This window comes from Alosa alosa, chromosome 6 (genome assembly GCF_017589495.1).
Source record: "Alosa alosa isolate M-15738 ecotype Scorff River chromosome 6, AALO_Geno_1.1, whole genome shotgun sequence".
Lineage (NCBI taxonomy): Eukaryota > Metazoa > Chordata > Actinopteri > Clupeiformes > Clupeidae > Alosa > Alosa alosa.
The window spans coordinates 6,154,554-6,180,652 of NC_063194.1; the positions used below are offsets into that span (position 1 = coordinate 6,154,554).

At 40.2% G+C, this 26,099-nt stretch overlaps 4 protein-coding genes across 9 annotated transcripts; 2 read left to right on the forward strand and 2 right to left on the reverse strand.

Moving 5' to 3' along the window:
- Positions 1–1,547: 1,547 nt before the first annotated feature.
- pigq (phosphatidylinositol glycan anchor biosynthesis, class Q) lies at positions 1,548–13,292 on the reverse strand. Of its 4 annotated transcripts, none has more exons than XM_048246953.1 (12): positions 13,118–13,292; positions 12,754–12,840; positions 11,822–12,590; positions 11,555–11,686; positions 11,317–11,437; positions 9,633–9,759; positions 9,246–9,399; positions 7,851–7,962; positions 5,361–5,441; positions 4,146–4,260; positions 3,243–3,304; positions 1,548–2,841 (listed from the first exon to the last, which is right to left on the reverse strand). In XM_048246953.1, exons 3-12 carry the CDS (start codon positions 12,547–12,549, stop codon positions 2,686–2,688), a joined length of 1,788 nt encoding a protein of 595 aa, XP_048102910.1. In that variant the 5' UTR covers positions 12,550–12,590; positions 12,754–12,840; positions 13,118–13,292; the 3' UTR covers positions 1,548–2,685. The 4 variants fall into 4 exon arrangements, with proteins under 4 accessions (XP_048102910.1, XP_048102911.1, XP_048102912.1 ...); XM_048246954.1 differs by having other exon boundaries at positions 12,742–12,840; XM_048246955.1 differs by lacking the exon at positions 12,754–12,840 and having other exon boundaries at positions 11,822–12,576.
- A 1,253-nt stretch (positions 13,293–14,545) lies between these two features.
- Positions 14,546–16,408, forward strand: eef2kmt (eukaryotic elongation factor 2 lysine methyltransferase). Its single transcript, XM_048245664.1, has 8 exons — positions 14,546–14,789; positions 14,872–14,934; positions 15,024–15,104; positions 15,205–15,306; positions 15,462–15,595; positions 15,720–15,961; positions 16,068–16,217; positions 16,309–16,408. The coding sequence occupies exons 1-8, from the start codon at positions 14,670–14,672 to the stop codon at positions 16,404–16,406; spliced, it is 990 nt and encodes a 329-aa protein (XP_048101621.1). The 5' UTR covers positions 14,546–14,669; the 3' UTR covers positions 16,407–16,408.
- alg1 (ALG1 chitobiosyldiphosphodolichol beta-mannosyltransferase) lies at positions 16,219–20,673 on the reverse strand. The gene is made up of 13 exons (XM_048245663.1): positions 20,376–20,673; positions 20,161–20,238; positions 19,652–19,755; positions 19,396–19,544; positions 19,216–19,305; positions 19,004–19,114; positions 18,708–18,829; positions 18,473–18,511; positions 18,313–18,372; positions 18,092–18,202; positions 17,845–17,959; positions 17,683–17,758; positions 16,219–17,471 (listed from the first exon to the last, which is right to left on the reverse strand). The coding sequence occupies exons 1-13, from the start codon at positions 20,659–20,661 to the stop codon at positions 17,334–17,336; spliced, it is 1,479 nt and encodes a 492-aa protein (XP_048101620.1). The 5' UTR covers positions 20,662–20,673; the 3' UTR covers positions 16,219–17,333.
- Positions 20,674–22,162: 1,489 nt separating this feature from the next.
- On the forward strand, positions 22,163–25,403 carry c6h16orf89 (chromosome 6 C16orf89 homolog). Of its 3 annotated transcripts, none has more exons than XM_048246344.1 (8): positions 22,163–22,797; positions 23,025–23,174; positions 23,266–23,416; positions 23,520–23,610; positions 23,993–24,155; positions 24,244–24,348; positions 24,507–24,593; positions 25,187–25,403. In XM_048246344.1, exons 1-8 carry the CDS (start codon positions 22,629–22,631, stop codon positions 25,288–25,290), a joined length of 1,020 nt encoding a protein of 339 aa, XP_048102301.1. In that variant the 5' UTR covers positions 22,163–22,628; the 3' UTR covers positions 25,291–25,403. The 3 variants fall into 3 exon arrangements, with proteins under 3 accessions (XP_048102301.1, XP_048102300.1, XP_048102302.1); XM_048246343.1 differs by having other exon boundaries at positions 22,166–22,797; positions 23,520–23,637; XM_048246345.1 differs by lacking the exons at positions 22,163–22,797; positions 23,025–23,174; positions 23,266–23,416 and having other exon boundaries at positions 23,526–23,729.
- The last annotated feature ends 696 nt before the right edge of the window (positions 25,404–26,099 follow it).

Sequence of the window (26,099 nt, forward strand, 5' to 3'; positions counted from 1 at the left end):
AACTTGACATATTGAGATGAGATGTCATTAAGCATTAAGTTGCTGCTTGTCTACAGAAACGTGAAATAGTAAGCTTTCAGTCTGTAGCATTGAAACAAACATAGCAATCAAGTAGGCTACCATTTCAGCTATTATGGCTTGGGCAGCTTTTCCTTTTTTTTAATTATAGTTCACCCAGGAAGCTATGTGTAATGACAGCTGTTTGGGAGCAGAGGTCAAAGCACTTTCAGGAAAATGTTGAGAGATTATTTTCCTTCCTCTGAATAGATTAAAATGCAAATTGATATGAAGTTTTTGTGCAAGACCATCTAGATCTGAGTCATAAAAGGGCCTCTGAGGGAAATGGGGGATGGTGACATTATAGTTTTGTTAATGCCATGAAACCAGTGGTGCTCTAACATGAATAGACACAAGTGTAAGCTGCCCAGGCGATTACCCTATTTTAATACCTTGAGGTTTAGAGAGAGATGATGCTTTTTTTTACTGTCCAGTGAAGTGGAGTCCAGTGAAGAACTCGAGCAGCTGTAAGGCAGCCCTTTACAATATTTATTTCACTAAAAGCCAAATTCAACATGGCTTCATCTATGAGCCTGATCTCATAATCTTATCAGAATGCTAGGTCAGAATAATATATAGGTCAATTAAAAGGTTAAACAGTCACTACTCATTTGTGATGTGCCACAGTGACCTAATATCACGTAATGATAAACAGCCACATCATTGTTGAATATATTGCAGGTTTTTAATGGAACTAGGTAGAGCTGCACAAGTAACTGATTTCTAATCAAAATCGCAATTTGAGCTAATGCAAAGGCAGAAATTAATTGTGCAACTTGCAACTCAGTCCCAATGGTTAATCTTGTCACATCTTTTTACAGATTTTTATATTCATGTCATCCTCTTTGTGTGTCAGACAGTGAAGTTCACCTGACAGGACTGCTGTGCTTCTAATGCATAAGGCATGCTCATTGCTCACCAATCAGAAGTGGCCCAACTTAAAGTGAGATTTGGAATATCGAACTGAAGTTTGACTTTCAAAAATTATATTGCATATAATAATAATATTATTATATTAAGTAATATCTGTCAGGGGGAGGGGAATCTAAATTAGATATGTTTTGCAAATATTGCAGCCCTACTACCAGGTTGTCAGTGGAACCTCGTGGGTGGTGGGTCTTGCTGGTATGTGGTGACATTCATCATCAGTTTTCCAGTCCTGTCTGCTCACATTCTCAACAGGGCAATTCATGGGACACACCTGTGTTTGTTTCACCAACACAACAACCTCCCTCAGACACACACACACAGACACAGACACACACACACACACCTCCCTCAGACACACACACACACACACACCTCCCTCAGACCTTAAGGGACACACACACACACACACACCTCCCTCAGACACACACACACACACACACACACACACACACACACACCCTCCCTCAGACACACACAGACACACACACACACACACACACAGCTTTTGCGTGCACCATGAACAGATTACAAGTGCAGGTCATAAGAGCAAAATTACATAGTCATGAATCAGAAATTTAATTTAATTTAATTTAATTTAATTTAATTTAATTAGAAATGTTAATGATTTTTAATAATACAGTTGAAGTACACCCAAATCATTTCCATTACCAAATTAAAACAACACAAAAATTAAACAAATTAAAGTTCAGCCTGGATTTGAGGTCAAGTCATAATTCCACTAACAGTGTACTATGCTTATTTCTGTCAACATTAAATCTATGCATAGTCTCAGGGGCCATCTTAGTCTAAACGTAGGCACATAAAACAGATATATATATATATATATATATATATATATCTCCAGTGTTTTAGCAACTGTTGAGTTGATCAATCCATTCAAAATATCCACAGTCAGGAACAGCAAGGATTTATGGACCTGCTTTAACAAAGCACCTAGGTACTACAAAGCTTCATCAATCATCATCTGCTCCCTGTTCTCCCTGGACAAATACTATCTGGTGATTGGAGTGAGTGTGAGAAATAGCAGCCTGGGAAGAAACAATCAGATGGTGGCAGTGCTAAACGACAGACCGAGTGGAAGGTCAACGGTTTGTCTTCCTGGTCAAATGATTGGAATCAGAGTTGGTTTATTTTCCCTGCAGCAAATCAAATTGGATGGCATGTCCTCGCCATGGTTACAGGTTGTAAAATACGTATGTCTGACATGTTCTCTTACTGTGATGGCACAATTCACCTACTAAAAAATAAACTATGAAATACACATAATAATCAAGTACATTTCATTATTTCAGGTCATTTATCTTTTTTTTGCAAATATTCATAATGTTAAAAATGGTCTCTGACATTTCAATAATAAAAAAAAAGATTTGCATGTAGAAAATAATTTGTTTAAATAATCCTAAATTACACTTTCAAAAATTACTGCATTTTGTGAATGAAGTCTAAGTAAATACACAATACTAGATTGTACCTTTCTATCCTATAATCTCTATTAATTCACTATCTGTAACATAATATTATATTAGCAGCTATTGCTTTTTTGCTTCCGGAGGGAAAAATAAAGGAAACATCCCCCCTGCCCTACACATGTCTGCCTATGCCCTTCTGTCCCTGTGTCCCCAGCAGTGCTTGTTTGCTTGTTGTTTTGGTCCTGCTCTTGGCTTGTCCTCTGAGGCCTCAGTCCATTTTGGTGCTGCTCTTGTGCCTCCAGGGATAGATGAGCTCTCCCACAAAGAGCTTCTTGCACAGGGCTCCCCACGAGTCCCTGGGGTAGCAGCTGTAGGTGGGCGTCCGGTAGAACTGCACCACCGTGCTGCACTTTATAGGATTGATCTGGACAAAGACACGATAGAGGGAGTGTGTGTGTGTGTGTGTGTGTGTGTGTGTGTGTGTGTGTGTGTGTGTGTGTGTGTGTGTGTGTGTGTGAGAGAGAGACAGACGAAAGAAATGGGAGGAGAGACGAGCAAGGATAGGGTGATGGTGCAGAATAAAGTGAATCTATAATAATGTTTTATCTAGGTCTGAATTACACAGAAATCAACTGGGTATTAGAGCAGTTACACTGCCCTTGGTGTCATTCCCCAAAGTCTTCACACTAATAATTCAACATGGAACTGCGAACATAAATGAATTAAGAAGCCAAATCCGGCTTCTGGATCTGGATCTCCAACTAAAGGCCCGCTGCAACAGTAATGTCAACAGCATTATGCTAATAATGAATAAATTAAACCCACCTCCATTAACAGATGAAGCGGAGTCCCAGGCTCCTGAGTCAACACTCTAAATTTTACCCCCTCTGTAAAGACACAAACAAACTACGTCAACAAGGAAGGATGCATCAGATCACACTTAACAAATAGAGTAGCTTCATTAACACACTACAGTTCCCTTCTAAAGCCCTAATATAAACATTTATTTTATTTCTTTATTTTACTATTTATCTTATTTTTAATCTCATATTTTAGGCATTACCTTATTTTATTTCTTATCCTTTTTTTATCCCTGCCCTGTCTTGCCATTATCTCCTTGCTCCTTAAATGTATTTCCTTATTGTCAACTCTTTATGGGGCAGCCGTGGCCCACTGGTTAGCACTCTGGACTTGTAACCGGAGGGTTGCCGATTCGAGCCCCGACCAGTGGGCCGCGGCTGAAGTGCCCTTGAGCAAGGCACCTAACCCCTCACTGCTCCCCGAAAGCCATTGTAGCAGGCAGCTCACTGCGCCGGGATTAGTGTGTGCTTCACCTCACTGTGTGTTCACTGTGTGCTGTGTTTCACTAATTCACCGATTGGGTTAAATGCAGAGACCAAATTTCCCTCACGGGATCAAAAAAGTATATATACTTATACTTATACTTTACTACCTCAACTGTAAAGTACTTTAGGTCGTTTAGGCCTGTTGTCTTGACTTTACTTTATTAACTTTCATTAATTTGAGCAAGCATCATTGTAATGTTATAACTATATGCATACGGTTTTAAACTCAGATATTCAGAGTTTCGGTTGATAACCAAATGCAACAATGACCAGCAAATTACAGTCCAACACCGATACTATGACATTTTAAAATGAACTTATGTGGTCCAGATGTTACAACAGGTGGCACAACACCAGCTGCACCTGACAATACCCAGCTCACCTGCAAGCCTGTAAGGCCGACACACGCGCAGCCCCATGGCAAACAGAGGGAAAGAGTTGATAAGGTCAACACTGAGGTGAATCAGGCCTTGGAACAGCACCACCACTAGACGAAGCTGCAGAGACAGAGTGGGATCAGATCAGATTAAAGCTCACTTCCAACTATGCCTCTCCCTAAATAGCAGATCAATTCAACCACTTTCTGTGAATGGGAGTATATTTAGCTCCCATTCACATTTTCAGTGATGGCAGACAACGAGCCAATCTGATTACCATGCTTTTAATAATACTGCTGGACTGCATGCTGTATCATGGGAAAAGGTGTGAAGCAGGGCAGTCCTGAGGGAACTCAGGGGGTAACCAGGCCGGCTATGCATTCCTCTCTCTTCACTGATATTTAAAGAGTTGGTCAGGAGAAATACAACCATTCACAGTACTTGAATATGAAAAATGAACTGCAAAATGTCCTTCATACTGTATGTCTTCCCTTGCACTATCCACGATGGAGAGGTGGGAGATGACACTGTTCTGATCTGACGTATCTCATAAATCAGCATGAACACCTGCTGTGTCTAACTGACCTCTCTTTGACCTTGAAGCCATAGGGCTTTTACGCCCCTCACCTCCACCACCATCACCACCACTACCCAGAAGGGCAGACCCTTAAGAGAAACACTTTCAAACTCAATATCCATTATCATAATGTTGCAACTTTGCTACAATCAAGTATGAGAGGTAATCTGGCAATAACAATATAAGCACTTTTCTGGTATTTTCTAATGCGTGTAAATGATCTAAAATCATTCACAGCGCCAAACTGACAGACTGAGCAAATGGTCATTGATATTCTCTGTGAAAGTGGTGTGAAGAGCGCACAGTCCCAAATACTATGATGAAGGTCAGAGCTGAGCGAGGAGGAGGAAGAAGAGTTTTTATGCCACTCTAGTGAAGTGTCTTATAATCGTGAGAGAGGTTCATGAATCTTACAAGGAGGATTAAAAGTTGATGTGGTTTCTCTGATTTTCGTAATTTATTGAGGCTCTGCTGTACTCCATCTTGCAATGTAGTGTGAGTGTTGTGGACTGGAATATCAATGTTTGAAATTTAAATAAAGCAATCTTCATTTCACAAGTTCAATTCCGCAGAGATGCACATCCCATAATTATCTGAACTGAAGCTACACATGGAAAACAACACTGGTATTTGAAGGACTCACCAAGGTGAAGACCAGGTAGTATAGGGCTGTAGTGGGTAACAGGAAGAGCAGAATGGTGAAGAGCAGCGTCCCGATGAACAACTACAAAACAAGTGGAAGAACATTCAGAATGTGTGCTTAAATTATTAAGATGCAACGGTCTCAGCAGAATCAACTATCCAATATGTCTTAAAAGTGATTTATTTTTTCTATTTTTCTTGTATTATCCTCAAAGCACCCAATTAGAAGATACAATTTAAGCCCAACCTAGCCAACCTAGACCATGCCTAGGTTGGTTAAGAGTATTTGGATGTTTATTGAGGTAATATGGTGGCAACATGGGGCGTAAGTTAAGGTAAGCTAACTGGCTCATTTGTTTTGTGTTTGTGGTGGGCTGTGCCTAGGTTGATGGTGGTTGGCTAGGGTTTTTATGGCTATGGTTCAGTCCACATCAACGGGACGGACCAACCTAGACCATACCTAGGCTGGTTAAGAGTATTTTGGGTATTGGATATTTCAATGTGGTAATATGGTGGCAGCATGGAGGCGAGTGTCTCCAAGACGCTGGTTTCACTCTATAAAAAGGGCATGAGTAGGCTGTATCTGCTGAGGCGACTCAGATCTTTTGGGGTTCAGGGGGAGCTTTTGAGAACATTTTACAATTCAGTGGTGGCATCAGCCATTTTTTATGCAGTAGTATGTTGGGGGAGTGGCATCTCAGCTGCCGACAGGAGGAAGTTGAATAAACTCATTAAGAGGGCTAGTGCTGTTCTGGGATGCAAGCTGGACTCAATAGAGATAGTGGGAGAGAGCAGGATGGTAGCTTAAACTGACATCTATGCTGGGTCACGAAGTCCACCCAATGCATGTCACTGGTCAACGCTGAGCAGCTGTTTCAGTGACAGGCTGCTACACCCTGTGTGTATAAAGGAGAGACATCACCGGTCCTTCCTACCCACTGCAGTTAGATTGTATAATAAACACCACCCCAATAGAGCACAAGGCACTTTAGAACTACTGGAGATGTTTTACTGACTACTTTTTTATACAGTTTTATACATTACACAAGGACAATGTAACTATTCTTAAGAACTGTGGGTTCCCATTAGAAAAGGTTATCCTTGTTGTTGTTGTATTTATTTATTTTATGTATTTAGCATTAGTGCGTAGTAGGATGATAAGACTGTCTGTTACTGCGATAAATGGCTGTACATGGTGGTTGTGCTTTCCCCACATGAGCTCAAACAGGTATGGTGCTGGGAAGCATGCCCCAAGGAATGTGTATTTGTGTATGTGTATTTGCTGCATGTCCTACTGAAGATGTATGGGGGTTGTCTGTAAGTCTCTTTTCCTTCATTGTCTTGGACGCTGTAACAATGCAAATTTCTCCCTTGGGAGACAAATAAAGGATTATCTTATCTTATCTTATCTTACGAAACATCGGTGAATGAGGGTGCCCACTTGATAACCCAATGACATGCCGCATACTATATACTGCTGTTGGAATGGCCATTTGTCTTGTGTTTGTGACCATTTGTTGGCAGATTTGTGCTTTTTAAAGTTAATTTGAGTTGGGGCTTCTGAATGTGTTTTTACCTTGGATTTTGGCAAAAGGGATTTTAACATCTAATCCTGTGTATTAATGTAATGCTTGTTGGTTTCTGTGTTTTGGGAGGTGGAGGTGATATAAGGTTTCCTTGTGTTTTTCTACGTGAGTAGTCATTATATGAAGATTTGACAGGTCGAGAGAGATGATACACTTAGTGGAATGGAATCAAATATGGTTGGATATTGTAGGCAGGGTACCTCAGAATTTAAGGCTTTGACAGAGAAGGCAAAAGTAACAGTTAGTCTGTTTGTGGGGGCTGACTCATTTACAAAATCAAAAAAAAGTTGCACTCCAAGAATTTTTTTCTTTTTAATATTTTCTTTAGTAGCGACAGGGGTAACAAACAAATGTTTCAGCCATTAGGCCTTCATCAGTGTCTCACACTGTCGCAACTACACATTAGCTGCTTTCAGACACGTCCTCCGCAGTATATGCGGAGCTTTGCCAAACGGAGGTCCGACCCTTCGAGTGATTCAGATATGATGCTAACATGCTGACATTATGCGGTCAAATGTGTGAACGACACGACGCACATTAACAGATTCTGTGTGGTTGAACAGGTTGAACGTGGTTGAACACATGGTTATGTTGTTCAAATATACGGCCCAACTGCTTGACATCCGCAGAACATATGGACTTACACGTAGGTCTGAAAGCAGTTATTGTGTAGTTGTACTGTCCAAGGTCTCTGTGCACTTAAGACATAAAACGTATTCCTTCAACTGCCTAACTCACACTCTGGGGTGCGTTTCCCAAAAGCATAGTTGCTAATCTGTTAGCAAATTAGTTGGTTGGCAATGGGAAATTGCATTGCAACCAACAAAGTTGCTAACTTAGCAACTTTGCATTTAGGGAACGCACCCCTGGTGAGGAATGAGCGATAAGGCTCCACTGAGTCGTACCTGGTCCAGATCGTAGGAGCAGGAATCCACACGCTGCCTCAGCACATTCCACTTCTTGCCCCGGAAGAGACGCCAGAGGGAGGCCAGGCCGTAGATCTTCAGGCAGTACAACCTGCAGGGCCAGTCAACACACCGTGAGCTCATCATGACCACAGCACAGGCGGCCCTACTTGGATGACGAGATCTCGAGTGACGATGACCAAGGAGAACAGCACTGTAGCCTCTCACAGAGCTCATGAACCAGTCTGGTGTTTCCTGTAAGATGAGCAATAGTTTCTTTCTTTTCTATCTAGTTTCTATTTTTTGTTTCTTCCCTGGTCAAAAATAAATTGTGAAATCCAGATGAGTCCATTTGAGACGTGTGTGCGCTACCTATTTACCATTGGGGTATTTAAGTTGCCTATTTTGATGAAGAGAGGGGTATTTAATTACTAGATGCCACCTGAGAGTAACCGTCTGTGATTGATTGGGTGTCTACAGCTTCAGTCACAGGAGTCTAGACCAACAGCACACAACAACCCAGCCTGACATTGACAGACTCACACTAGGCCTCCAGCTCCATTAGCAATCACACAGATCCTCCGAGGTTTCACCATGGGAAAACCTTGAGCACGACTTATAATGCATTCGTGTCATTGGTTTAGATAGAAGTGTGATGCATTTAAAATTGTAATGAGAAGTGAAATACGTTTTGTGATACTCTCCTGGGTTCAAAAGAGCAAAGTAAAACAAGACACGTATTGTCCAGACACACAGGACCGCAAAATGCTTATAGTCACGGTGGAGAAGTCCACTCTAAATATACAAGTCCAGGTGCAGAGAGGAACCTAGGGCTGTTGTTGTGGAGGGGCTTGGGATAGGTGAAATAGCTGACCTTTACAACACTCACTTCATTTGTGTATCGTTTACAGTTTTCCATTCAAGTGGCTGTTTGTATTCTAAACATCCAAAGGTGCTGAGTTCTACATGGCTAACTGCCACAGATGGTATCTTCAGAGGAAACAGGAAACCTCAGCAAAATCACATCACCTTAGGCTGTTTGCATGATCATATAGACATTATGTTTAAAGATATCATATGGATTCATGATCAACTGTAAACTGTGAGGATCAGGCTAGCACTGCATTTCAAAAATTCAAATATAATTCCATCAATCTTTTGATTACGGTCATTTCCACAGATAAAACTTGTTTTTCCCTCCTTGAGATTTAGAGATGGACAATTCAATGCTATGAGTGTTGAAAACATTTCACCTAACATTTGAAAGACCTCCACTAAATGGCCTGACAAATACTGCCCTCTGCTGGTAAGAAGTGCACATGATCTCACAATAATCCATCATACAAATGGACAGTCCGGCAAGGTACCAATACAAAATATGAAAGTGAGCCTTACCTGGCCCCATAGACGTAGAAGCAGTAGATGTGAAAGGTCAACAGGGCAACAATGTCTGACAGTACCGACAGAGCAAAGGTCAACCCCAGGCAGGCAGAGAGCCCTACATACCACAGGATCATCTCAATGAAGGGAGACATCAGGTGGATGTAGCCTGCAAACAAAACAGGGTTATTGATCAGCCCAAATACTTGGTTTTATTAACAGTACAAAAGTACAAAACTGTGCCAGGAACTGATTACTGTTTGTTTTAGTGTTTATATAAGATGCAGTTGGTAATGTCTGCAATTAAAACACGTCTTTATCTAGTTTATTTTGTTACCCACTAAAGTGAGCACAAAGTACAGCATAATAAGCTAGATGAAGTTACAGAGAGCCAAAACTCACTGATCCACAGGTGGATGTGATAGAGGAAGAAGCGGCCCAGCACTTCATCCAGAGCCTTGTTCATCTTCAGGCCAGCTGGTGCCCCCATCAGCCACTGCAGCAGCTCCTGAAGCTCTTTGGCAACATGCTAAACATTTAGAAGTTAACAGATGTTTTAAGCCACTTACAAGATAAAAATGCCACTATGCTACTTGTTGCAAGCATTCTGTCAGTAAGTATATAAGTTTCACATTATATTTGTTGATCTGGCAGACACTTTCATCCTAGATGACTTACTGATGAGCAGTTTTATCACACTTCTCTACATTCAAGACGTATTAGTTAGTACTCCTCATAAGCAGTCTCATAATAATACAGTTTACTTGGATAGGCCGCCCACAGAGACTTAATATATCATCTGGTAAAATTCAAAATTCAAATTCAATATGAAAAATCGTTGTTGAACAATTACTTAACATCACCTTAACCAAATCCAAGTCCTTACCTTAACCTTAACCGTAAATTGTAGTTAACAGTGTTAACCAGGGCTTAAATTTCACTGCGGGATTGCGGGTATTGCGCATAATTTGTTCAAGTCCCGCAACTCTAGCCATCATAATGCGAGAAATTCCCGCATACACTTTTACAGCCTGTCTGATGACGTTAATATAGCCTAATCATTAAGTGGCGTGAATGCGGTGCTATTGACCGGACTGATCAACTACCGAGTTGAATTGAACATAGCCTCATGCAGACGCACACACACACGAGAGAGAGAGAGAGAGAGAGAGAGAGAAATTTGCGCTTACGCAAATAGGCTACGCTACCATGGCAAACTTTTACATCTGGAAAGAGCTCCTTGGTAACTATCCTGCTAGCTCAGTCAGGTCACGTCAACACTTGATCCCAGAAAGATTGTCTTCGACATGTTAGTTTTTTCAACATTTATTGTATCTAATGACATAGAAAACATAATGATTTGCATACACATACCGCACTGTGCACAACTTTTATTCACTAGCGACTATAGCCTAAAACCGTCAGGTTGAAGGGGGGCTAATTACTCCATAGAATTAATCTCACGTATTTTCTTAAAGTGACAGGCACTCAATTACACCTACTCATCAGCAATGTGCACTCAACCTACACACCACATTAAAGATATGCCTAAGTGTTATTGGTTAAACGTCAATATGAGGCATTCAAATTACTAAATATGTTTAGCTACTAGTAATTACTAGTAAAATGCTATACTTTAAAAAAAATGCATTATTAAATAAATACACTCTATATGAATTCAAAAATATATGATAGAAACATATCACATAAGCTATCATTTTCAGTGTATGTTTGTGTGTGTGGAGAGAGTCAAGCAGAATCTAGGATGTCCACTGTTGTGAATGATCCCACTTCAGTATATATTACTGATGACGTCAGGGTGGTGGGGGCCCCAAAATCAAACACTTTTTAAAAAAAAGTATCGAAGTATTGAAATCGCAATTCTTGACTTGGTATCAGAATCGACCCCCCCTCCACCCCCAAATTGTGTAAATCCCCCCTACATGAATAACCTAAGGGGGGAATTCCCCCCCATTTTGAAAAATTAATTTTAAGCCCTGGTTAACAGATAGTTTTTGATGATCTGAGCATCTGTTTATAGTCTGTGGGTGGACTATACATGTAAAGTGTGACCCATAATACTTACATCTGCAACTGGTACCAGTGTATTGGCAAATTGTCCTATACGATTTTCCCTGTAGAGCCAAGATATTAGCAGCAGTCCAAGAGCCATGTCCACAAAGAAGGACACAAAAATGTTGGCCTTTCTGCAGAAGGAAATTATTAATATATTAACGTATATATATATATAAGAATACACTACCTTGCAATATACAATATTGGCTACCTATTTAAAATGGACTTTTATCTAATCTGATGCACACCTCATAAAATCCATGTGTCCGGTGGCTTTTTTAGGAGATGCCACAGTTTGAAGATGCTCTGTTCTGTGTCCCAGCTGCACACAAGTCGACAGTTTGCTGGAAATGAACTGGATAGGACGTGTATTCAGTATCCTGCAAAAAACCAAAGGACACAACCATCATCAATTTTACAACACTATCACGCAATTAAAGCCAGGCACATTTATAAAGACAGTATAGTGTGTGTGTTGTGTGTGTGTGTGTGTGTGTGTGTGTGTTCTAGCTCACCTGATGCCACATATCCAGTGCCAGACTGACAGCATCCACGTGATGAGCATGCACAGGGGAACAGAGCCCTGTTTGAGCAGCTCCACTACGATGCTGGCCTCCCTGCCCTCCGACTGCCAGTGGGTGGTCTTCAGTGGCCCGTCGTCGTACCTATCCAGGAAGAAGAGCGCCTGGCTGTGGGACACTGTCTGGAACATGGCACGCAGTTCAGAGGGCTCTGCTTTGGAGTTCTGTATGGCCTCATGGACTGGGTGGAGCTGAGACAACATCACCTTGCGCTGGTCGTAGTGGATGAAGATGATCTTCTTGCTACCTCCATTGTCACCGCCGTCCTTTTCTCCATTGGGGATACTTTCATCCTTTCCTTTGGATTTATCCGTGAAAAGTGTTCCCTCGTTGCCTACCATGTCACAGTGGAAGCCACTCTTGCCGACCTCACGGCTAATTTTAAGCCAGCGATTGTGAGGGAAGATGGTGCTGAGGTCCTTCAGAAAGCTGTCCATTCCTTCCTGGCCTTCTTTAGGCATGCTCCAGGAGCCCAGCACAGTGAGGTCGACATCTGTCTCACTGCGCATTTGGCTCAGGTACTTCTTGACTTGTCCGGGAATGAACGGGTAGTGGATGACAGCCAGGACCACAGCAGAGTCATGGCCAGGGAGCCAGCGACCAATCAAGAGGCCACTGTCGGCCATATTACAGCACTGGGGAAAGAAAATCTTCAGCACCATATTTTCCAGTTCAGGGTCGTCCAGCGACTGAAAAAGAAACCCTGTAGGTGAACATAATATGCAGATAGTGGTGATTACATTATCTCACAGCAAAAGTTGAATGATACCATAAAACGAATGAGCAACAAGCTATGTTTCGGTGTACAAGTTAAGAAAAATGCCTCCTGAAAAGATAATGGAAATTAAAAATACCCGTTTATTTACTCTTGCATGATACGAATCGCGCGCCTGTAGTTTCTCTGCTCTGCTACTGCCCCACTTCTTCTGACCTTCAGCTTTATTGAACCGTTTCTATAGTAACAACAACCCTCTGGCAAAATTAGCTTCATGGAATGCCTTTATTGATTTGTCACATCATTCATGACCAAATTACTGAATTTTCTCTTGACATAGTGTGAAAGTTTAGCAAGAAATATTTCCTATTTTGGGTGCATGTAACATTTCAGTTGACCGATAACATTCTGTCATGCAACCACTCTGTTATCGATAGCTAGCTTCCAGACCAGACAGATGTCAAACTAAACTTAGATAGATACGCTAGTTCTAGCAACCTAATGATGATACCCACCTTTCAAGACGTAGTGGACAGGTTAATTGTGTCAATCCATCGCTTTAATTATCTTAATCAACAGATCTATACCTCAACAAATACAGCTTTCTCATAACAACTAATATTTGATAGGCATACTCTACATTTAGCTTAAATGCTACTGGATATCGCCATGTTCATTGTTGATAGTGCGTCCATAAATACCTTCCGACTACTTTATTGTGGTCAATGCAATGGTTCCTACCTACCACACGAATGTAACCTAATGTGTAGGATTTTGTCGTTTCTTCTTGAAACCTGGCTCTGATATTATTACTTATATATATAGATATATATATTATTATTTTAATATTTGTTTACGTTCCAATTAATGCTATTTTTGCTGTCTGTGAGATGTTGACATGATGTGATGCGCTCATCCACCCTATTGTTGATCTTCAGTAGGCCTAGCTAGCTGCTACGACTGTGTGAGAGTGTTTTTCTTTTAATTATAGCCTAATTGCTAGCCAACAATTGCACGCACGCCAGTCAATGACAGGCAATACAGTCATTGACAATCTACATGGGGTTTTTTTACATCATAATTGTAACCTACTCTTATTGACACATTTACAAAAACATTTTATCCGGTAAAAAGGTTTCGTCTTACCCCCCAATTTTTTTAGCAGTAAAAGTCAAAGCTGTCTTCTCTTTAAAAGACCACAGACATGTCTGTCTCAGAAGGCTGGTTCAAATGACAGAACAACAAAAAGAGCGGGCTCAAGACCAGTGTTCAACCCTAGATAATAGCCTGAGCTGATAGATAACAAGGGTGAGGCTAACAGATATTCAGCATGCAGTACTGGCCTGGAACCATACAAAGTTGGAGAATAATATATTATGCTTTTTTTAAAGTGAAAACTGATGAATGTGTAGCTATAGACCTATCAACTGATCATATGGACAATTGAGTATCACCATAAGCAGTGGAAAGAAACAGTGACTAAAAAAGGCAATTATGCACACTTGCTTGCTTTCCAGCACTGCCCCAGCTCTTATTAACATGTACATGTCCTATTATTACATTATCATTTGGTATGTTATCCCTCCTAGCATCTGTAATATGGTTAACAGATGTATGCATGTATGCATGTTGTAAATATACTCAAAAACATTCAAACATATAGGCTATATATATATATATATATATATATATATATATATATATATATATATATATATATATATAAATATATATATATATATAAAAAACCAGGCTACCAAGCCTACAAAAAAAACATCCCGAGGGAGGGCAGCTGTCCAAGTTGGTAGCGGTAATGCACCATTAAAGTTAGTTGCCAACCGCCATAAAAACCGAAAGAAGAAGAAGAAGAAGAGGGCAGCTGTCTGCACCTATGGTCTGCACTTAAAAACTACATCCACTATGTAGCAACGCGGCTGCATGGAGTACCATGAAATCGTTCCGGGTAATCAGGAACTGTTGTCGGTGTAGTGTGGTTGCACGTGAAACCTTACTGTCTGTCTGTCTTGGTATGAATGAACAGCTAATGTGCAGCCTTCTAAAATACTAATGGAGACGACTATTAGTTCATCTAATTTCGCAGATGATGCCAGCCAAGTTAAAGATATCGTTTCCATCTTCAGGGTGCAGTTCTTAGCAATGTGTCGTTTGAATACTCTTCCATGGAGTGTAAGTGAACGCATCACGTTTATGTTCTCCTAATGAAGGTATTTCAAGATGTTATGCATTTAATATGATGTTTATTATTTAGTTGCTTGAAGCTGAACTCACAAACGGGCGGTCATCAGACCTTATTCTCGATATTCTGAATCAGGTTAGTAGCCTATCTCATTAAAGTAACGTTATGTGGATAGATTATTGCAGCGGTTCTAGCCTGAACTCTTATAATGTTCTTTCTTACAGACGTGTCTTCACACAGTTTGTCTCCAACATCCTCCGTCAGTGAAATACAGGAGACTCTTTCTTCAACAACTTATAAAAATGGTTTGTTGCTTTTGCACTGTATGCTATATTGCCACATTTTTGTTGCTGATACCAATTTTAGGGGATGTTCACGATTATTGATTTTGAGAAATATTCTCAGCATGAATCTACCACAACAGAACCGTTGGATGAACTCTATGATGCCTTGAGTGAAGTTCTGAGTCTCGAAGAGAAATCCACCTGCTATAAAAGTTATTTTCTGGTAGGACATTTTAAAGTTCATGGATTAGCAGCACATACTACAATCCCTGCATCTATGTTCACATATTATTGCTTTATTGGGGCTTTGTTTGAGCAAAAGGGCCCTCCCTCTTCATTGTCCCAAACACTGTTCAGTAAGCATGTTTTGGTTGTCAGCCTTCAGGGGGTACAGTGAGTCTGACAGAGAGCCAGGCTGTTATATCTGAAGGCACTACTGGACTGGTCACATGGGAGGCTGCTCTTTATCTAACTGAGTGGGCCTTGGAGAACCCACAGATGTTCAGTGGCAGGTGAGTCTCCGGTTCTATCCCAGTTTAACTAATGAATACTTAAACATTCTGCCCAGCATCAAAATGTGACCTAGTGGATTGTGAATGCATATACTGGGTTCACTCTGCCCCCTTTTCCCCTCAGGACTTTACTAGAGTTGGGCAGTGGAGTTGGACTAACCGGCATAGCAATATGTCGCTCCTGTAAGCCTAGAAAGTATGTATTCAGCGACTTCCACCCCCGTGTGCTGCAGAAATTGCGCACAAATGTTAATCTCAACAGCCACGATCTGTCAGATGTATCGGTATATGTTGAGGAGCTGGACTGGGCGGAAGTGTCAGAGGACAGGTTAATAGACATTGACGCCAACACAGTCATTGCAGCAGGTAGGACTGGGCCAGTATTAAGTCTAACTAATGAAAAACAAACAATAACCATAAGTGAAGTCATACCTATAATGTTGACTATTCTGCCATTGTTTTTTTTATACAGATGTGGTATATGACCCTGACATTGTAGACTGTCTGGTGTCGCTATTGGGCAGGGTGCTGAAATGTTCCACTACAAGTGGCCAACCAGATGTTTACATTGCCTCCACAATCCGCAACCCAGAAACATACAGTTTCTTCAAAAAGCAGCTTGGTGAGTGTATAAATTACTTTATTCATTTTGCATTGCTCCATTAATTTAGACCCACAGTGAATACCTATAAAATATCCTTTCTTTATTTCAGCAAATGCCGGGGTGAAACATTCAATCACAGGTCCTACAACCCAAATCTTCCCATACAACAGATTCTCCACCATAGAATTAATAAAACTATATTTGTAAAAGAGAAATGTTGCATTATTTCTTTGATATAAAGCATTTATTTACATTATTTACACATGGTAGATATATGCTGCCCTTATATTTAAATAAAGGAATGGAACACTGAAGTTAAAGGAGAACTCTGGTGAGTTTTCACATAGATCTCTGTTTCTCGAGGTCACCAAGTACTGTAGGTACAAGAGAAAAAAATGAAAACACCTAATTTTACCTAGCTCGAGTTGCTACAGCCAGCAGCTAATGCAGCTACAATGCTACACTCTGGGGGCATGTACATGGGAGCTCACGGGCATACCCATAGAGTGTAGTGCTGTAGCTGCCTGGTTGTGTTAGCTGCTGGCTGTAGCAACTCGAGCTAGGTAAAACCGATTGTTTTCATTTTTTTTTCTTTTCATAGCGGTCAGTACTCGGTGACCTTGAGAAACGGATCAATGTGAAAACTCGCCGGATTTCTCCTTTATCCTGCCAATATTCCAAATACGTGGATTAGTAACAAACCTTTCATAGTTAATTTAATAAGTGCTGCACCTAAAAGAAGAACCCTATGCCATTGTTTCTAAAAAATGACATCATAGGGCTTGTATATTAGGAAATGTACCACTTACTCAAACAATGCCACAGGACTTCTTTTAAGAGAGGTCAGGGCTGGTTCATAGTTTACACAAGCAATGCAGATTGAAATGCGCCCCCATCAAAAAGGCATGACATGGCACACACGCTTGTGTCACGTTACACATTTTGCTACACAAGTACACAAGTCACTTTGGTCAAGAAGTGTCTGCTAAATGTAACGTAAGTATGCGCCAAACCCTTTTAGCGTAGCTGGATTTGCGTTTGCATAGCTTGCATAGACTATGAATCGGGCCTTAATCTACCCATGTTTCTCACTAAACTACATATTTGGACTTGAATGAAGTCGGTTTTGGTTGGTCATCTGCTGTCAGCCGTTAGTATGGGAAGAACAGTCTGATCCCAGTTCTCATCCCAGCGCTGCTGACCACTGGCTCTCAGGTTCCTCCTGAAGAGCCCCAGTTTGCCCTCGCTGCTCGGGAAGTCACACAGCAGTAACTGTTTGGAGACAACAACTGAATGAGCCAAAACGCTCACCATGCAGCATGGTCAATGTGTTTGCATACAGAGATTTAACATTATGTCGTCCATAAAAGAGACATATGTTTGAGACTTTAAGTAGGGCTAGAGGAGCAGGAGAGTAATTCAGACATGAGACCAGTTGTGGCATTTGAACTTCTTTGTCAGTGAGAATTCACTGTTCTCATACCTTCAATTGTGTGGCTAATTCATTTGAGTCCTGGAATATTAATCCATTTTCCTCATGCTTCACCAATTCATGTAAACTGAAAAATATGAGAAATTGGTTCAGTTATTTAAAATACACCTGAAAAAGTAGGAATGCAGTATTACAGCCACTCCCTGTACCCACCATTCAAAGTGTATAGCACAGACAGGCAGGCAACAGCCGAACATGTCCACAACTTTCATAGGAAGATCAAGGCCACTGGAGGATTTGTGCAGGCAAACCCCGAGATCGGCAGAACCTAGTGTGTAAATCCCCCCCACACAACCCAGAACATTCTCTTAGAACTCTTCATGCTGAATGTCCTTTTCAGCGCAACTAAAATAAATATTAGTCAACTGACCAATGAATACATTTAGAAGGGTGAACCTACCAAGCAACAGAGGGTAATCCTCTGCCTCTAGCCATGGAGTGCAAATCTTAACATGTTGAAAGCTCTTGGAGTCAATTAGTTTTTTATAATATTCCTTTTGAGGGCCTTTACCTATGAGAAGCAGGAGAATATATGTTGCAAAACCTTTGTTAGTAGGCTGTTTGGTTCTTCCTGATTACTTGTGTATTTAATTAATTTAGTCAAGCCATGACAGACTTTACCTGTAATGACACAAATCAGCTCTGGGAGACCCTCGCCCGTATTCACAAACTCTTCATAATCTATTGAAAGAATAATTTATATAAGATTAAATGATTTCAGACTATGAATTTATATTGTTTACATTTCAGTATACTATGAAAAGAAAGAACAGTATCTTACACTCAAGTGCCTTTAGTAGAATTGAGAAATCTTCATCCTCTGAAAAACAAAGTACAAATGCATAACTAAATAACCATTTGGTATTCTCGGAAATTCATTCAATCACACACATCTGAAAAAAAAGAATCTTCTGTTACATCTGCTTGAGTAAATGTTTGCAAAGTCTGATTCCTCTCTGTATTAAAATCCATTTAAAAAGCTTCTCATCAGGTACCTCTGTGAGGCCAACACACACCTGTCCAGCTGGTGCTGCTCAACAGTAGAGCAGGCCTCTTTGCAACAAGACTGACAGTGCCAGTGTTTCCACTGTGCTGTGTAAAAGCGGTCAGCTCCACTTCTTCATCAGTGGGCTCACCACTGAAGGGAAGGTAACAGTACAGATTCAGTAAGAGATTCACTTTATATTCATATTTTGTTTGGCTCAGATATTAAGCTTACAAAACATCACAAGTGGATTCCTTGTCTAAGTTCATGTGCATCAGCAAATAAGACAGTGTTTTCTTTTACTATTATATTATATTCTATATATACCTTGGCTGCAACTGTGGGTAAACCTTGGCCATCTTCATGAAAAGCTCATGCTGAGGTTCCAACGGCGTCTCTTTAAATAGTAATGGTGGCTTATCATATAGAGTCGTTGCCCTAAAAAAGTTACGTTGAATTAATATGCATGAGACTTCAGTGGCTGCTATTTGATAGATATAAGCTGATTAAGGTGAAACTTCTGTAAACTGAAACCTTACGTAATGCTCCAGTTTTTGAGGAGGTCCTCTTTCATGGCCTTAGTGACACAAAGATTATAATTTGAAAACCTGCCAAAGAACTTCTCATACCTAAAAAAAAAAGACTGTTATTTAACCTGATGGTTCTTTTGATCTGAATAAGATCCTTCTTTCTATGTACTAGGAAACAACTCTTCTCACCATTTTGCAACCCGAACAATAGGATGTCTTTGTCCATGGGTAAGGGCCATTATAGTGTAACCATAGTTATGCCAGTCAATAATAAACTTGACCCCACGCAAACTACTCACTAACCATGTAACAGCAATGCTAGGCAATCCAGGAGGATTCTGAAGGTAAAAACACAAAAATATATAATATACAATGCAATACTGTACATCAAATAAATCTCATAATATCTGAATTATATCTAACTGGAGACAAGTTATGAAAATACCTGCATGAGAATATGGGAGAAATGCTTGATTTTCATCAGTGTATAAAGAAGCTGTAGGGATTGCACAACCACTTTGGTGACGTATCTTAGAATCTTGGGACCAACTGAAAAAGCAAAGTACAATTTTTCGACACTTCAGAGGTGACCATTGCAGTAGTTCCAATAAGAGAGTGGGAAAGTCCACAATATTTTGTATGAGATGCTGGAACAGACAGTAAGAGGTATCTGAGAAAGACAGCTTGTCAGAAATGTTTTTGAACTTGATGATTGTTAGAACCTAAATTGAGCTAGTTTGTACTTGCAGTAGTCACCACACAGTGACACAGACACTTACGGTGATCTGATATACGCCAGATAGGTTATAGTTTAATTAATTGGGAGTCTACTGATATTCCAGGCCTTTGTGCACTTGTGAAAAATCACAACAAATCTATGAACACATCTGAAACATCTGTGTCAAAATGAAGGGAACTGCATGGTTTTATGACAAACAAAACTGAACCAATTACCTGTAAGTCCTTTGACTTCGGAAATTGGAATGATTGTTATCTTTCCATTTGCAATGACGTCCTCGTGTGGTTTGGTACCTAAGGTCAAAACGTACACCTTAATTTGACAGTATGACTTTTTTTCTAGATGCACTGAAACGGAATATTGTTTATGAGCATTTGTCTAAACTATTATGTATTTTACAAAATGCCACATTAACTGCACATGTATTTACCAAAGAAACCAACGAAGGAGACGCTGTATCCATGCTTGGCCAGAGAGATTGCATGGTATTGCATTCGAGGGCTACGTCCAATATCACCCAACACAAGCACACAGACATGGCGATTTTTATCCTGACGGTATTCTCGGAAACTATAAACGCTCAAAATACAGACAGTTACAGCAGCAATTGGGAGAACACAGCAATCTGTATCTAATTCCGTTATATGTACACCTAAAAGAACAGCTATAAATGAAACAACAAATACAACAAGTAAGGATGCCTGAACATCCGCCATGATTGTTTAGATGATGACGTGTATGTTCCGGTGGAAATTTAAAGTGAACGTGTATCGTTTAATCCTTCCCTGTGCAATGGAGAACCAGACTGTTTACTACAGCTCTTTCCAAAAAGTCTTGACAGATTGCACATGACAATGGGGTTCAACACCTTTGCATGAATGACTGAAGCATTGAACTAATGCCTGGATAACTTACTTCTATTATATTTCTTAGAATCTGGCACTGAGGCATATCATAATTTCTCATTCATTTGAGATGAGAGTGCGGAAACAAGAGCACATTACCCCCATTCTCCACTTAACTCCACTGGCTTCCCGTCTCCACCAAGATTGAGGTTTCCCTCCTCACTCACCAATGCATCCATGGACATGCCCCCCAATTGTCAACCCACATAACACCACACGCTCCCTCCGCTCAATTCACTCAAACCTCCTCCACATACCCAGAACCAGACTCAGGACCATGGGAGATAGGGCTTTCTGTGCTGCTGCCCCACGTCTGTGGAATGACCTCCCTGACACCTTGAGGGCACCACAATCCACTGACTGTTTAAAAAAAGGACATTTCTTTTTAGCAAAGCTTTTGGTCCCCTTTAGATGTTTTTTTAAAACCTTTTTTTCTTTTTCCTTAAACTGCTCATCTTTTTTTGTGTTTTTAACCTGTAGCACTTTGAGATCTTCTGTATGATGAAAAGTGCATTATAAATAAAATGTATTATTATTATTATTATTCATTTTTCCCGGGGCCTAGTTCATGGTAGTCTTGGGAAGCCTGGGTTCAGTAGTTTAGTCCTTTTCCCACTGTTCTAAAGAGGAGGATTTGTTATCATCAAGGTCAACACATGCCTCAGTTCATTTGTGGGGTGAAAGAGGTCCCACAACAACTAGTCAATGGACACAGTGTTTTCACTTCGCTTTAAAAACATGGTGAGGCAAGAGGGGAGGGAACAGGGAGACCAAATGAGCCCTTACCCTACTCTGTTGTAAACTGTGACCTGATCATCACTGTTAACAGCTAACTGCAATACATTCAGCCTTACGAAAAAGAAAGTAGCAATACAATAACATTTTTAGAGTTGTCATGGTAGCGTACAATAGGCCTACTTCTATGATGTTCTGTAAACCTTTAAAATATCTTTACCCTCTAATATTCCCATAGTACAGTCTTATAGTAGCCTACTTCCATAGTGTGTCCTGAAATACAGTATTACTTCTATTTACATTATTCCATCTTATTTTGTCCCAAAATACTTCGTAATGGAAAATATCTACACTGTTCAAGTTACGCACAAGTAGGTCCTGCAAGTCATTATACTCCCTTTGGCAGTATCTGTTCAAATTATAATATTTTATCATTCATTATCTAAAACTAATGTCGATTTGAAAGCAGTCTTTGTATACCCTATGCGTAAATGCGCGCGCACCTTTCCAAGCGCTCCTACAGGAAAAGACGCACATAAGCTAATCAGCCTAGGGTGTTTTCCATCGAAAGTGGTTGAATGAGCTATCTTGCTAATTCCGAACTTCAGTCCTCTTGACTTGCAATTGCGGTCCTTGAACTGAGCGTATCTAATTTTGACATTAACTTCGGTTAAAATCACTGTGCGCTTGGTTATAGGTGGAACAATTTTGAGAAACTCGATCTGTAAAAATATTTCTAAAACATTTATATTGCTCTCTTAATCATGTTAACCTTAACTTCAAAACGATGTAGTGCAAATAACGATACGTCGAGGACGATGGTGTATTGTGGGTGGGTAAATTGCAACATCCACGGCTACTAGTGAAGGCTGCACACTCACGGAACTCAGCAAGTCATAATCGAAGTGGCCCCCGCGGATTTACCGAGTGCGCGCGCGTAAAGTCCATATTCCATACCCGGAGAATTGGATTGGACAACACTCGTTCCAAAATCGAGAGCTAATACAAAACGTCCGTGCGTCGAATTAAATGTTAAATCGAAGATGACAACGCCGTACGTACTTCTTGTATTTTGTTTGACCACAGTTCTCCCAACACAGCAAGAGGTTATCGATGATGTACTGACAAGCCTAAGGAAAGGAGTTACTTTCTTGGAAAAACAGTCCAGAAATATCAACCTCGATGGCGTTGTGGGATACAAAATTCTTCATGGCAAGTAAAACACATTTCATTAATCTAGTCCAATTTATTTAGCATGTTACGGATGTCTAAGTAAGCTAATATGTCGCAAAGAAAAAAAAGGTTGATTAGGTTTTGATTTTCAGTAGCCAATTTGCATGGTTCTGACTTCATTGTAACATAGCTCTGAGGACGTTTCGTATTCATTCATAGACTTCAGACTAATCCGATAATGGCAATCTCTTATGTTTTGCACACAGCTCAACTTGCGAAAGCTGTTCAGTCATGGCCCAGAGACCTAGACAGCATAACTCAGCGCTCAGCAGCAGCCTCCCTTTTAAAAATGTTAGATAACAGCTTGGGCCAGGCAATCAAATCACTACAGGTGACAGAACCGAAATACTACAGAGGTGAGATCAAATGTATCCATACTTTTAAAGACCTATAACGGCTATCTCTTCTTTAACTTTGGTTGAACTGTGGAATAATCTGTTTGAACAGAATTTGAACCTCTGATGGACACATCATTTTGGTCCATACCGCTTGATTGGACCACCACAGACCCCTCCCTTGTGTATGCTACTCGGAGATCCACAGAGTGCTATGATGAACAGCTCAGTGACAAGTGCATGACCCTTCTCTTAGGCACATGGTACAGAGATGCTCCAATGGTTGTTTATGTTTGTCTTATTTAAAGCTGTATGATTGGATGAACACACCTGTTTTGATCCCTCCTTTCATTATTTCTTTTGAAGGAAAGATAATGGAACCCCATGCATTGTAACAAAACTATGCCGAGACACTATGACACGATTTGGCTGTCCACACTATTCCCTGTCTCACCAGGTGCTTTATTTCATGATTGGGAAAATGGTTAAGTATGCGCCCGCAGTATCACTCCCTTACATTTCATTTGGAAAGATATTTACCTACTTTCATTAATCACACCTTTAAAGTATTTTTAGGTGAGTGGTGAGGTAAATGTTCTCTTTGTTGAACCTGTATGTCCATGGCATGACCTCATGTACATTTTTTTTGTGAAGAAACAATCCATTGTGTTCCTATTGCCATGACCTTGCGGCTTATAAATGCCTTTTTTGTGAGTTTGCGAATTGTGCATTTCAGAGTTCAAGAGCTACAAGATTACACACATTAAAACATTGTTTCCATGTCCTTCAACAACAGAACAGACTTCCGTCTTTCACTAGTCAACGTTATGTCTTTCCAGAATGGTTGTTCCAAAATGCTCAAGGGGGAGATGCGACAATCAAGAGTCAACATGACTGTGCAGCACTACCAACGGATCTTCTGCTCCAACATGATGAAGAGTAACCAGGAGATCTATAAAAATGGCTTCACTGGCCAAACTCACGACATTTTTATCGAAAATAGTGGGTTCACATTATGTATACTGTTGGTGAATGAAATTTGAAGTGCTAATGGGTCGGAGTACTGAGCCAGACTTCCTGTTATTTGCAGTACTCCTGTGTGGCTTGGCTGGCTTCTCAGATTTCTACAATCTCGATTGGCTGGAACACATATTGCTATGGCAAGACCCTGAAGATGGTTGTTTTGGGAAAGAGTGTAAGTGCATCTCCAGACTCAGCAGCTCAGTAATAACTTTTAAAAGTCATCATCCATTAAGGCTTTGATGGCCCAGGAACACGTGGCCAAGCCATATGGAAGCCATTAACAAGAAAGAGTAGCTGTGTTTATTGTCTTTGCACTGTTTGTTTTCCTAGATGACTTCTCCCTCGGTTTCCTGGAAGAACATATAGCACCACAACAACCTCACAGAAGAGTGAAGAGGAGGGAAAAGACCCTCAGAGGTATGCCGCTGCTGAGGTCGCTTACTCTCACAGTAGATGTGCAGGACACACTGGAGCCTGATAAGTCTGCATCCATTCTGTTCTTCAGATTATTTGCATTCATTGTGTTTTATGTGCAAAACGCTATATCCACCATTTTAGTGTATTTCCATAAATATTTTTTTTTACATTTTGTTTTCAAAGTAATTTCAGTAGAACTGTATTTGTGTATTGTTATTCAATTTATCTTTACTCAATTAAAACAGCACAACTGATTGATATTACCTACACATTTAAATAGCTTGACTTTTTAATGTTTTTAAAAACGGAGATATACCATTTTGTAACCAAACTCTTCATATTTCCATCATGCACAGTTAATATTAATGACAAAATGTAAATATGGTGTTTATTTGATGGTCTCAACCTATATTTCTGCATTTCTTTTGCTTTTCTGTAGTATTTCTATCTATTTTGTATTTTGCTTTGAAGACTCCTTTAAAAAGTCCTACACCAGTCATATAAAGGAATGCAGATTCTAAATGCTCTTAAATAATGCATGTCATTATATGCATGAATAGACTCTCAGAGATTTCCAATGTTTCCTCTTACAGATGGATGTTCTAGTCACATGACTGGTGTTGCTGTGAGTGCTCTGGGAGGGTACCTGAACTTTTACCTCTCCGAGCAGGACATCACAAAGAGACCACTCACCTGATCACATCAGCCATTTGACAAGATTCACGCTCACTCATCAATAAGCGAACACTGCATTGTATTTCAATTGAATATTTAAAATATGTAATTTCTAAATACATACAAATAATCTAATCATTGATGTTCACGTTTTGTCTTCTTCCTTTTATTCACTAGAAAGATAGTGTATACAGATCTGCCTTTTATTCACTAGAAAGATAGTGTATACAGATCTGCCTTTTATTCACTAGAAAGATATAGTGTATACAGATCTGCCTTTTATTCACTAGAAAGATATAGTGTATACAGATCTGCCTTTTATTCACTAGAAAGATAGTGTATACAGATCTGCCTTTTATTCACTAGAAAGATATAGTGTATACAGATCTGCCTTTTATTCACTAGAAAGATATAGTGTATACAGATCTGCCTTTTATTCACTAGAAAGATATAGTGTATACAGATCTGCCTTTTCATTTACATATTCAGCATTCCTGCTTCTCTGGGTTTCAGGGAAATCATTTGTTACAGCACAGTTAAACAGGAGTGAATGAATGCTTTTAAAACAGAGCAAACCTTCACCTCTAAAAGTAATAAATTATCACATATTAAACGTGTAAATATAGAGCTTCCCCCCTTTTTCCCCACAAACTTGAACACACACAAAAAAGGCTCCTGGGCTTCAAGCGAGAGACGAGGACTCTAAATAATATATGTCTGACAGCTGCTCAAATATAATGCGCTGCCGGGACAAGACAGGATTTTTTGGGAAATAAGGCCCCATGTATCATGCACGCCGACAAACACCAGTCCATAACACAATCAGCAGTG

Bases quoted from the DNA above. Each gene is read 5' to 3' on its own strand.
- alg1 (XM_048245663.1), bottom strand. From the start codon at position 20,661: ATGGCGGATGTTCAGGCATCCTTACTTGTTGTATTTGTTGTTTCATTT. The intron at 18,373-18,472 runs GTAAGATACTGT...TTCTTTCAATAG, and splicing joins TCTACTAAAGGCACTTGAGT to ATTATGAAGAGTTTGTGAAT. The intron at 17,759-17,844 runs GTGGGTACAGGG...CATATTTTTCAG, and splicing joins TGTGCTATACACTTTGAATG to TTTACATGAATTGGTGAAGC.
- eef2kmt (XM_048245664.1), top strand. From the start codon at position 14,670: ATGGAGACGACTATTAGTTCATCTAATTTCGCAGATGATGCCAGCCAA. The intron at 14,790-14,871 runs GTAAGTGAACGC...TTTATTATTTAG, and splicing joins TGAATACTCTTCCATGGAGT to TTGCTTGAAGCTGAACTCAC. The intron at 15,596-15,719 runs GTGAGTCTCCGG...TTTTCCCCTCAG, and splicing joins CCACAGATGTTCAGTGGCAG to GACTTTACTAGAGTTGGGCA.
- c6h16orf89 (XM_048246343.1), top strand. From the start codon at position 22,629: ATGACAACGCCGTACGTACTTCTTGTATTTTGTTTGACCACAGTTCTC. The intron at 23,638-23,992 runs GTTAAGTATGCG...ATGTCTTTCCAG, and splicing joins ATTTCATGATTGGGAAAATG to AATGGTTGTTCCAAAATGCT. The intron at 24,349-24,506 runs GTAAGTGCATCT...TTGTTTTCCTAG, and splicing joins TGGTTGTTTTGGGAAAGAGT to ATGACTTCTCCCTCGGTTTC.
- pigq (XM_048246955.1), bottom strand. From the start codon at position 12,549: ATGGTGCTGAAGATTTTCTTTCCCCAGTGCTGTAATATGGCCGACAGT. The intron at 9,760-11,316 runs GTAAGTATTATG...CTAAATGTTTAG, and splicing joins CACTGGTACCAGTTGCAGAT to CATGTTGCCAAAGAGCTTCA. The intron at 4,261-5,360 runs GTGAGTCCTTCA...CTGTCTCTGCAG, and splicing joins ACTACCTGGTCTTCACCTTG to CTTCGTCTAGTGGTGGTGCT.